Source organism: Neophocaena asiaeorientalis, unplaced genomic scaffold, assembly GCF_003031525.2.
Source record: "Neophocaena asiaeorientalis asiaeorientalis breed wild unplaced genomic scaffold, Neophocaena_asiaeorientalis_V1.1 scaffold14, whole genome shotgun sequence".
In the NCBI taxonomy this organism is placed as follows: Eukaryota; Metazoa; Chordata; class Mammalia; order Artiodactyla; family Phocoenidae; genus Neophocaena; species Neophocaena asiaeorientalis.
This window is the reverse complement of record NW_020175192.1, coordinates 4,012,993-4,025,859: the sequence shown is the minus strand read 5'-3', so window position 1 is coordinate 4,025,859 and position 12,867 is coordinate 4,012,993. Positions and strand designations below refer to the sequence as shown.

General features: G+C 38.7%; 1 protein-coding gene across 1 annotated transcript in view; it reads left to right on the top strand.

The window, feature by feature from the left end:
• The window catches only part of ADAM18 (ADAM metallopeptidase domain 18), a 90,989-nt gene that overhangs the window by 44,709 nt on the left and 33,413 nt on the right, over window positions 1–12,867 (top strand). The window contains exons 13-14 of the mRNA XM_024764959.1: window positions 535–671; window positions 4,677–4,860. Coding sequence (XP_024620727.1) covers window positions 535–671; window positions 4,677–4,860 — 321 coding nt within the window. The remainder of the gene's footprint in view (window positions 1–534; window positions 672–4,676; window positions 4,861–12,867) is intronic.

Sequence of the window (12,867 nt, the reverse complement as noted above, 5' to 3'; positions counted from 1 at the left end):
CCCCTCCTCAGAATTCTCTATTAGAGCACTCCATTTCTTCAGAGCACTTTTCATGATCTCTCTATATTTGGGGAGTTTGTTATTAATTTCCTACTAATTTTCTTTCTCCACTTTTGTAATATAACTGCAAGTGTGGACAAAGTCCTTTCTTTCATGCATGCCACTATATTCTTATCTTTTATCATAGTGCCTGACACGTGTATACTGAATTAATAATTGTTAATTGAATGAATTGATTTAATAAGAAAGTTAAATAAATGTGTTTTATATTGGTTACATCAGAAACACTAAGTGTGCTTAAGGCTATAGAATCTGGGCATGCCTAATTTTACGCCAGAGGATATTGGTAGTTGAATTACATTTTACTTTATATCATGCTTCTTAATAAATTAACTATTTTATCAAAATAAAATATGGTCAACATGAAAAGGTATTAAAATATAAAATTTTATAGGAACAAAACTGTTTTGATGTATTACTTGCTTTTGTTTTCTTCTTGTGTGATGGTTTTCTCTTCAACCTTCTTTATCTTAGTATCCAGGTGCAATAACATTGGAGGGATTTTCCGTTATTATAGCTCAACTGCTTGGCCTTAAAATAGGATTAACATATGATGACATCCATAAATGTTCCTGTCCAAGCGCTATGTGCATAATGAATCATGAAGCAGTGTAAGCCTTGTTTTTTCTTTTGAATTTATTTCACACATATATTTGTGAGGTTTACAAGACATGATGAATTTATTTTTTATACTCAATCCCACGTCAAAAATTAGGAAGGGGGGCTTCCCTGGTGGCGCAGTGGTTGGGAGTCCGCCTGCCGATGCAGGGGACGCGGGTTCGTGCCCCGGTCCGGGAGGATCCCACGTGCCGCGGAGCGGCTGGGCCCGTGAGCCATGGCCGCTGAGCCTGCGCATCCGGAGCCTGTGCCCCGCGACGGGGGAGGCCACAACGGTGAGAGGCCCGCGTAACGGAAAAAACAAAAAACAAAAAAACAAAAATTAGGAAGGAATGTTGTGCTTGAAGAGATATCACACTAATGAATTTGTTCACATGATATAAGACTCCAGAAAGCGGTAAACCCCATGATAATGAAATATTCACTCAAGGGAATTAGAGGGAAACTTTAAAGATTTATGAAGACTATGAAATGTAGAATTCACATAGATACTGTTGTTGTTTTTGTTCCTGTTGTATCTGTTGCTCAAGGCAAAATCACCCTTAACAATATAACGTAGTACTAGTAGCTTTGGCTATTATTTTGAGGGAGAAAAAAAGGAAGAAAAGATTTGAAGAGGAAAATAATTGTCCTTCTTTGCAGTTATTATGCTTGACTACCTACATAGAGGCCACAGAACCAGTACACAGTCAGAACAACATCAAAAAATTCATCAGGGTGGTCAATCTTGAAAACCATTACTATGTGTACAAGTATGTGTATACCAGCACTAAGAAAATAGATGACCTATTATAAAATTTTTTCAGAAGAGGTTTATAAATTCAGTGCAATCCCAATCAATATTTTAGATTCTTTTTAAGGAACCTGATAAACTCTGTGGGGGGCAATAGGATGGAGATGAAGGATACAGGCAACCTTTTGGGGGTTATGAGGTGGGATTTATAATCAAAGGAGGGATTTTATTGATGAGAGACACGACATATTATCTATAGATTGATCAAAATGAAGAGAAGAGAAAGAAAAGATGATGATTTTGGACATATGAAGAGTTAAGAGCAAAATCATGGAGGAAATTAGAGAGGAGAGGATAAATTCAGTTACTGTGATAGAACATTAAGAGAGTAAACAGATAGAGACGTAGGGAATCTGGTTAATGGAGGTGTAAAGATGTAGGGAATCTGGTTTATTCTGATAGGAAGCTTTGATAGAAGATGTGAAACACTTATCTTGGAGACTGGAACTTAGAAATGACTTAGGAAAGTGATAGGATTGTTGGACTTGTTGAAGACATATTTTGTAATTACAAATTTAAGATTCATTCCAACAGCTACCGAAGCGCCTATGTAAAGGAAAGCGGATAGTTGATACTTTGCCAAGTTAATGCCCATGGGGTCAGAGACAGTCAGGCCTGCAGAGGGTGCTGCGCTCTCCTGAAATAATTATTTCAATTTTCTTCCTACCCCACAACTGGAACTTTGGATAAGAAATCAAAGTATTTCAAGGCAGCTGCCTTAGCCCAACTTATTTTATAGCTGTCTTTAGACCCAGAGGTAGTCTTCCCCCCAAAAAGCCAATTATTTAATATTTGTTTCAAATGCCTTGTGTCTATTATATATGTATGTATGTGTGTCTGTGTGTGTGTGTGTGTATATATATATATATATATATCACTTGCATTCCTTCCTTCCCATGGCCATCTTTTTTTTTTTGTGGTACGCGGGACTCTCACTGTTGCGGCCTCTCCCGTTGCGGAGCACAGGCTCCGGATGTGCAGGCTCAGCGGCCATGGCTCACGGGCCAAGCTGCTCCGCGGTACATGGGATCCTCCCGGACCGGGGCACGAACCCGCGTCCCCTGCATCGGCAGGCGGACTCCCAACCACTGCGCTACCAGGGAAGCCCCCCATGGTCATCTTTTAATCAAAGATTTAAAAAATTAAATTGTTTTGTACCCACCTTAAATAAAAGTTCCAAGTTCTAACTAATACTTTTAATTGTCACTCAGAAAACATGTGGTCCAAGTAGAAAATAACCTCTGAGTCCCTGTGTATTTTTAAACTAATTTTGTGTAAAAGGATGTCAGTGCTCAGAGTTTGTAGCTTTTTGCATGAGAGTGGCCTACAGAAGCAGAATGGCACAGATGCCGATTAAAACAATGTAGTTGGGACTTCCCTGGTGGCGCAGTGATTAAGAATCCGCCTGCCAACACAGGGTACACGGGTTTGATCCCCGGTCTGGGAAGATGCCACATGCCACAGAGCAGCTAAGCTCATGCGCCACAACTACTGAGCCTGTGCTCTAGAGCCCGCGAGCCACAACTACTGAGCCTGCGAGCCACAGCTGCTGAAGCCCGCATGCCTGCCTAGAGCCCGTGCTCCGCAACAAGAGAAGCCACCGCAATGAGACGCCCACACACCGCCACGAAGATTAGCCCCCCACTCGCTGCAACTAGAGAATGCCCGCGCACAGCAACAAAGACCCGATGCAGCCAAAAATAAATAAATGTTCCTTTTAAAAAAACAAACAATGTAGTTAAAACTAATAGAGAAGTTTGCTTAAATACTATTATTGCTTGTGATATTCCTCCCAGTTTCCCTTATTTATCCCATTACAAATGGCTGTGCCAGTAAAGGCTAAAGCATTTCACTTTTTTTCTCAGACACTACCAACTCTGAAACCTTGGCAATTATATATTTCCTTCCTCGAAGGCTCAGGAGACAACCCAGGACTTCTGTCATCTCAGATACAGCTGTTCAGGCATGATTATTTCAGACATGATTGCGTAGAGTGGCACTGTGCAACAGAAATGAAATGTGAGCCACATGGAGAGCTGTAAAGTTTAGAGTAGCTACATTAAAAATTGTCTTAGGGCTTCCCTGGTGGCGCAGTGGTTGGGAGTCCGCCTGCCGATGCAGGGGACACGGGTTCGTGCCCCGGTCCGGGAGGATCCCACATGCCGCGGAGCGGCTGGGCCCGTGATCCATGGCCGCTGAGCCTGCGCGTCCGGAGCCTGTGCTCCGCAGCGGGAGAGGCCACAGCAGTGAGAGGCCCGCGTACCGCAAAAAAAAAAAAAAAAAAAAAAAAAAAAATTGTTTTAAGCAGATAAAATTAATTAGTGATGTATCTTAATAAATTATTTTATTTAACCCAGTCTATCTGAAATATTATCATTTCAACATGTAATCCATATAAAAATTGTTAATTGGATGTGTTATATTCGTGTGTGTGTGTGTGTGTGTGTGTGTATTAGTGCAGAAAGTCCAGGGTCACACCCATGTTATCAACCTGAGCTACCAGAAGAATGGAGTTGCTAGCAACTGAGAACAGTGGATGGAGCAGACTTGGTGGGGAAGAACAGTAGTTCAATACTGTACCTCGCGTATTTTAAATGTTTTTTGGACATCTGTTAGACATAGCTACTAGACAGCCCACTGGAAATGAACATATAAAACTTCAAGGGACTTATATTTTAGTGTAAAATTTAGGTCATGTGAAAATATATTAAAAGATACAAACAAAAAATCTTATTTTTACATGATGTGAAACTACTACGTAGAATAATAAATATTGAAATTGGAAGGAGAATATGGGAGGGAACACAATTTCAGATAATGTCAAGGTAGACCTCTCTAGAAGGTGACATTTGAGCAAATATTTAATGGAAATAAGGGAAGGAAGCTTTCAATATGTAAGAGAAGAGCATATTAGGTAAGGAGAAAGATAGGTGATGATAGGTAGGTAGATAGATGGGTGATAGATAGATTTAACCATTATACCTTATTGCTTTCCTGTAAAGATACATTTTCAATGCTTATTTTTTTAATGTTAAAGATAAGCAATGATAAATTAAAAATTAATCATGTTTGACTTTGTCTCCACCAAGGTACAAGTTTTTCGTTTGAGCCATCTTGCAATTCGTATCATTATACATGGAGCATTGTTTAGATGTGGTTTTATTAGCTAGGTTTACTTAACCTGAGGACTGTTATTTCCTTTTAGGGTTTCCAGTGGTATAAAGATGTTTAGCAACTGCAGCATGCGTGACTATAGATATTTTGTTTCAACATTTGAGGGTCAGTGTCTTCAGAACTTTTCAAAACTGAAACCATTATATCAAAATCAGTCGGTGTGTGGTAATGGGATTTTGGAACCTCAGGAAGAATGTGACTGTGACCGTGAACAGGTGAGTAATTAAGACTGAAATCTGAACACAATTTCTTACGTTTCCAGTAAGTGGTCATGGCATATATGGAATGATATATGCAACTAAGTCTTCAGTAGAATTAAGATGTGAAAATGAGGATAAATTAAGATGTATGAATCATTTCCCCACACCTCGTCAGCTGAGAAGACAGATGAGTCATGAAACCTTGGTTTGAAGACACCGTTCACAATTATACCAGCAGAGAGATTTTGAATATATGGACTAAATGAATTCCCTTTTAGCCAAATCATGACCTCAGTCTCTGTTTTCTCTACAAACTTCTGAATTTGGTCCAACTTTTTTCTGTCTCTTATGGTTGAAAGGATGTCTAATCATTATAATGGATGTTTCTTCATTTTCCTCAAACATTCCTGCATTTCCCAGTTTCAGGATGATCAAAATTTGTTCTGTTTACTCATTCTAAATATAAACGTGTAATCTACTATAGTTCCATCAACCGAATGTTCAATGCACACTATTTTCAAGTGATAGGACCAGATATTTAGTATGTTATATCATTATTTTGTAATATTTAATAATTCCCCCTATTTAAATAAAAAAAAATTCTTCATGATTACTCCCCCAGCAGTTATATGAATTTTTTATCCACCTACAAAAATAGCTAACCACTACCTGTTTACATAGCTTTAAATCCCTACACATTCTCTTAATCATGTACCATTTCCTAAAGTTTATACATACATGTATGTGTGTGTGTGTCTCTCTATATATGTATACATGTTTTCTAACTATCTCAGATTTTCCAATGTCATCTTAGTTTTTTTGATAAATACATAGTACTGTGCTCATCTTGCATTCACCTACCCCTAAATATGTGCCAGTTACTTGCCAAATACTCTAGTTATATTTAATGAAGGATAAAATGAAGCAACATAATCTAGGGCTAAATCTACACATTGTGAATTTCCACAACTGCAGGCTGTAGACAGATTAACACTTACAGCAGATGCTGTCAATGCTCTACCAGTATTTCCTTGGCATTGACTGTTCCTGTAGAGTGTTTTTGCTTCAAGTATCTGATACTTTCTGTTGCAGTGCTTCCTCTGGCCTCAGTAGAGTAGAATACTCAGCCAGTTATCAGGGAGGACTTAACGTACTCAGGACTATCGATCGGCCCTCAGATAATTATGATGGTAAATAAATGTCCCAGATTCCTTGCCCCTTAGGAGGAAATTTTCTGAGGCATGCTTTACATCAAAGTTCTACAAACCATAGCCAGTGGGCCAAATTCAGCTGCCACTTATTTTTGTAAATGTTACTTAATTGGAACGCAGCCACACCCATATGTTTGCATATTGCTTATGACTGTTTTTGTGCTACAACAGCAGAGTTGAATAGTTGCAACAGAGACCATACGGCACAGCATTTCAGCAAAACTGAAACTATTTGCCATTTCATCCTTTACAGAAAATGTTTGCTGTCCCCTATTCTGTGTCATTTCCCAGAGGTACTTGTGGGATTTAGCTTTATCTTACAGGAGCAGCAAACAGTTCACAAACCCACTCGTACTGGCTTGCTTCCCTTCCCTAACATCCTATACCAGCGCTTTGGTGGTTGGCAGAATGGACCTTCAAATACGTCCTCACTCGAAGCCCTGGAATTTGTGGATATGCATATTACATGGCAGGAGGTAATATGCAGAACTAATTAAGGGTGTGGACATTAAAGAGGGGACATTATCCTGGATTATCTGGGTGGGTCCTGGCTAATCACATGAGCCCTTAGAAACAGAGAATGTTCTCCAGGTGAAGTCAGAGAGGTGTGGCAGAAGGGGGCTCAAGTAGCCTTGGAAAGTGAGAGGGACTCAAGCCGCTACTGCTGGATGAAGACACATGGAAGCACAAGAAGAAACGCTGATAGTTTCTTGGAGAAAAGACAAGCCCTTGGCTGACAGCCACCAAAGAAACAGGAAGCTTTTTCCCACATCTTGGTTTTACCCTTGTGAGACTGTAAGCAGAGGACCTGACCTAGTTTACCTGTCTGAAGTTCTGAGCTACAGAAAGTATGAGAAAATTAACTTGGGTTGTTCTAAGTCACTACCTCTGTGGTCATTTGTTACAGCATCAGTAGGGAACTAATACGCCTTTCAAATAAATTACTCATATGCATCTCTGTTTCACAGTCTGTCTCTGGAGAAACTCAAACCACATTAGCTGGACCAGAAATTGTCCCAGGAAGTAGACACTCAAGATAGGATTCTGAAAGTGGATTTCATGCTGGCCAGATAGTAATATGTACTCATGTACTCATTTCTGGGCTTGGCACGTTGGAATAGATGCACTGGAGAAACTTAACACCTCCAAATCCCTCAGAACCCCCTGGGCTGTGAAGTTACTGCTCTCCCCGTGGTGGGGCAGAACAGCATCACATTGCCTGCGGACCAGAGAGACTTAGATGAGACGGATGTCTCACAAGATGATGCCTGTTCTTCTCAAGATCTGTCCCTGCCTTCCCTTTTGGTACTAGACCACTAACTAGTCTCAAGTCTAAACGCAGCCCAAGTGAAGACATACCCTCTGCTATTGGAATAAAGTTATTTTTTTTTAAATCGTAGAATTTGCTAGTATGTGTGGACAAGAACATGGAGAACATGCCGGGGATGGATGTTAAGGATGTTGACCCCAAGATATTAAAGTATAAGCCTGGAAAAGGAGGATGCTGTCTAGTGAATCAGGGTTTAATACCTTGGCAAGGTAACCTGGGGCCAGCCTTGATTCGCCACTGGATGGAACCTTGAAGATGGGAAACAATCTGGCCTACAATAAATGAGGTTGATATGCCAGAACAACCTTAATGGAGTAATACAGAAGGGGCCAAAAGTTCAGAGTTGTGGCCATATTTTAATAGAACATAAGGATACTACAAAATCTAGCACCTAATTATCCGGATGGCCCAGAGTACACTCCTTTCACTAAAGCAATGAGGAAATGCACTTCTGAGGAGATCCTGATGTGGTTGAAGATCTCAGTGGTAGCTTTCTTCTATAGACTAGGGTCGATGTTTGGAAGTACCATCATGGAGTTGGGCACCCAGTGTCACTAGGGATGCTTGAATTCCAGAATAGCAGAGGCCAAGTGGCTGTGATTAAGAGAGATCTGGGTAAGGACTTCCCTGGTGGCGCAGTGGTTAAGAATCTGCCTGCCAATGCAGGGGACATGGGTTCGATCCCTGGTACCGGAAGATCCCACATGGCATGGAGCAACTAAGCCTGTGCGCCACAACTCTTGAGCCTGTGCTCTAGAGCCCGCGAGCCACAACCGCTGAAGCCCGTGTGCCACAACTGCTGAAGCCTGTGCACTTAGAGCGTGTGCTCCACAACAAGAGAAGCCACCACAACGAGAAGCCCACACACTGCAACGAAGAGTAGCCCCCGCTCGCTGCAGCTAGAGAAAGCCTGCGTGCAGCAGCGAAGACCCAACACAGCCAAAAATAAGTAAGTAAAAAATAAATTTATATTTAAAAAAAGAGAGAGATCTGGGTAGTCAATGATGATATCCCTTGATGTATGTAACTGAAAATTAAGAAGAGATGAGCAAAGGACTGGTGCCAGTTACTACTAAAGGAAATTCACAATCCCTTGCTAAATTTCTGGACCCAAGCCAGTCTGAGAGCCAGAGCTCATCGTTCAAGTTGAGGGTGAGATCCTACAATGCCCAAGTAAGGATATAAAGTAGCAATTTCCTCAATTATTCCCCTCCAAAGTGACCTCCAGCCATTTGGGGTAGCTGTTCACTGGGGAATGGGGAATAGAGAACCTTTACTTAACAGACTCACATAAGAGGACCCAAACTGCTATCATGAGTAGCGTAGGCCTACAGAGAATCCAGGTGATACCTGGCATCTTTGAAAAATCCATCTTAACAGTAGATCCAATAGGTTCATTATTCTAACCTGTGGTCATGTTGCTTGTTCTTTAGTGACCCACTGAGGTGACATACTTAGAAGCTGACAGATCCTCACATTGGTTCCCCAATATGTGGAGTATAAGCTACAAGAATAGGAAAGGACAAGTATAAATGCCTGAAACTACCAGGATAGAAATCAGGAAGGAGAATATAACCTGGATGAAGAAATCAGTAGGGAAAGTAGACAGTAATTTGAACTACATGAAAATGAAATGTAATGAAAACCAAGATCATTAGAGAATGATTGGTTAGCTGTGCTAACACTGCTGACATCAGAATACCCATAACACCTTCATGGTCAGTATAGATTCTGTATCCAAACGTCCTACAACCAAATGCAAGTTCTTGTTATAAATAAATTTAATTAATTAATTAAATAAATAAAATGGATAAGCCTCTACTAACACTAGTAAAGAAAAAAATCAAGACTAACATTAATTAAGAAAATATAACAATTGGAAGTGAAGAAATTTAACTATCATTAATAATAATATGATTGGGTACAATGAAAACCCCAAATAATCTACAAATAAATTATAATTTGCATATATAAGTGTATTTACCAAGGTCATTGGTTACGTAATTCATAAAAGTCGAAAGACTTCTTTATATCAGCAATAAATTAGAAAAGGAAATTTTAAAATAACACCATTTACAATAGCACCAAGAAACAGAAAATGTTTAAGAATGTATCTAATAAAATATGTACAAGACCACTAAATAGAAAACTGCAAAGTATTGCTAAGAGAAATCATGGAAGTATTTAATAAATTCAAGAATATGCCATATTTTAAGATTGGAGGAATCGATATTGATGAGATTGTGATTTCTCTCCAAATTCATCATCTCCAGATGCAGTCCCAGTCCATCCTGAAACAAGTATATAGTTATAAAATGGAAGGGAATTTTAATAACTTTTCAGAAAACTGTGCATAGTCTACTTTGTTACTACACCAAACTTGAAAAGTGAAAATTTCTAAAAGGTTAGTTGCATTGTTAAATCTGAAACCAAAATTAGTGGATTATTTATACCCCGTTACACTAAAGCCCATTGGTCTATATTACAATTCAAGTGGACCTTTTACACATGTATATTTTTGTAACATCATGTGTTGGTCATTTGGTTCACTGAATTATGCAGTTTCTAAATGTTGACATATTTCATTATGAAATACCATAATCTTATATTCATTAATATCATCACTAATATCGTCAGAAAAGTAATGGGAAAATAAAGTCTCTGTCGATGGATAAAAGTTTTCCAAAATTCTAATTTTCACTTGAAAGATTCAAATTCAGTTGTTTTCCTTGAAGTAACAGGCATACCTCATTCACTTTTAAGAAAACGTCTGCCAAATACCCAAGCCTGAATAACCATGGTTTGTCTGTAAGTTGTTCTTTCGTATAAAAACTTGTTTTCTATGGTAAATGTGACTATTCAGTCTGTAATTCAAACAATCACATCAGTGTTTTCCTTGAGAATCTGTAGTAATTGAGAAGATATTGTGGTTATGCATGAAAAGAGCTTATGCATGCTCTCCATTTGTCACAATATTAGGGGAGTATTCAAATGTTAAAATTTAGCAAATTAGGGCTTCCCTGGTGGCGCAGTGGTTGAGAGTCCGCCTGCAGATGCAGGGGACACGGGTTCGTGCCCCGGTCCGGGAAGATCCCACACGCCGCGGGGCGGCTGGGCCCGTGAGCCATGGCCGCTGAGCCTGCGCGTCCGGAGCCTGTGCTCCGCAACGGGAGAGGCCACAGCAGTGAGAGGCCCGCGTACCGCAAAAAAAAAAAAAAAAAAAAAATTTAGCAAATTAGTAATTTTTTACAGCTTTACCAAAGGCATTCTTAAATGAAACTGGTTTTTTTTAGAGTGCATAACGGTGAATAATATAATGACCACTAGCTTTGATTCAAACTAGAGCACCAGCAGTTTTATCCACTATTGCTTTTACCCGATCAGTGCAAATGTCAGCACAATATAAAAGGCAAATAAAGTCTAATTACTATTAAGAAACTTTTTGACCTTATAGACCCACTAAAAATATCTTAGAGACCTCCCGAGGTCTACCAACGACATGTGGACAGTGTCTGATTTGAACTAGTTGGCAGATAATAAACATACAATTTTCAGCTAATTTTAGTAGTAAAGAAGAATTCAGCATCACAGAGTCACACACACGAACACACACTATGATCTAGTGTAACAAACATAGATGCAAGTTTCCTATGATAAATATTAACAGGTAAATCCACAAGTATAATCAAAAGAAAAATATGCCCAAACGAGGTTTATTCTGAAGAATGCTAATAAATTAATGTATTCATGTGATTATTATACTAAACAAAGAAAAAACATATCCTTATCACAAGTAATTGAGGAAGAATCTATAACACTAAATACTCCTTCCTCAAAAACGTGCTTCAGAATAAAGCTTAATATCATTAATTTGAAGAAACTTTCTACCAGTAATTTATAAGAAATTTAATACATAATAATGAATCATTAGAAGTAGATCTGTTATATTTGACAATAAAGAAAAATGTTGCGCTTGGAATACAGTAGTATTCCACGTAGTAGGCCCACGTACCACAAAAAAAAAAAATAGTTATATAGATATATGACATTTTATTTCCAGGGTGGAAATAGTTAATGTCATAAGGGTTTATCTATAAATCCGAAGTCAATAAATAGAGAATGAAATTAAAAAGGCAAGTTTACTACACTCTTAAAAAAATAAAAACTATGTAACAAATAGGAATAAAGTTAATAAGTTCTTTCCAGTACTTCAAAGGTATAAATGATTTAACAAAACTGAAAGACACATGGAAATTGGAATAAATAGATAGCTATTTCTTTTAAAGTCAAACTACATCCAATTCATTCTTTATTAAATCCCCATCAACATGCCCCTTTTAACCCAAATTGAACCACTCTTCTGCAAAAGCAGATCCTAAATTTCATCTAGAAATAAAAATTAACCAAGTGCATGAATATTTTAATAATTTGGAACAGTAATCATCCATAGCAAATTAAATACACACACACACACACACACACACACACACACACACACACACACACACACACCAGGTGGTATTGGCAAAAGAACAACAGCAACAAGATAACAAAGTGAACAGATAGTCCATGGCTTGATTATTGCTGCATCACCAGCACATAGAAGAGTGTCTGATGTATACTCCATACTCAACAAATACTTACTGATTGAATGAATGCATGTATAATGTAATTATCTTTATAATAACATAGGATGTGTGTGAGCGGGTGAAGATTGACTCTGGTATATATTTAGAATACCCCATTAGGAATAAAGTTACTTGGAAGGTTTATTCAAAAGTTTTTCTGAACGAGCACTAAGGAAGAATACAAAAGGACTTTTTGATTTTTCAGTATTTTTATAAATTGTACTCCATTTAAAGTTATTAAAAAATAATGGCTATATTTCTTTATGCTATGCAATATATCCTTGTTGCTTATTTATTTTATACCTAGTAGTTTGTATCTCTTAATCCCCCTATCTTGCCCCTCCTCCCCTTCCTTTTCCCAGCTGGTGACCACTAGTTTGTTCTCTGTATCTGTGAGTATGTGTCTGTTTTATGTACATTTGTTTGTTTTCTTTTAGATTCTTGTAGATAACTACAAGGGAACTTTTTAGAAAAAGAGTTGACTTGGGGGTAATTTTGCATTACAAAATATCAGAACATACTGCAAGGCTGTTTAATTTCATTCACTGTGGTACTGGGCCATCTATACATCTCTATCTATTTATATATCAGCATTTATATCTACCAATTGATTTAACTCTCTAAATATGTAAAAGTTATATAGAGGGCTTCCCTGGTGGCGCAGTGGTTGAGAGTCCGCCTGCCGATGCAGGGGACACGGGTTCGTGCCCCGGTTCGGGAAGATCCCACATGCCGCGGAGCGGCTGGGCCCGTGAGCCATGGCCGCTGAGCTTGCGCTCCGCAATGGGAGAGGCCACAACAGTGAGAGGCCCACGTACCGCAAAAAAAAAAAAAAAAAAAAAAAAAAAATATA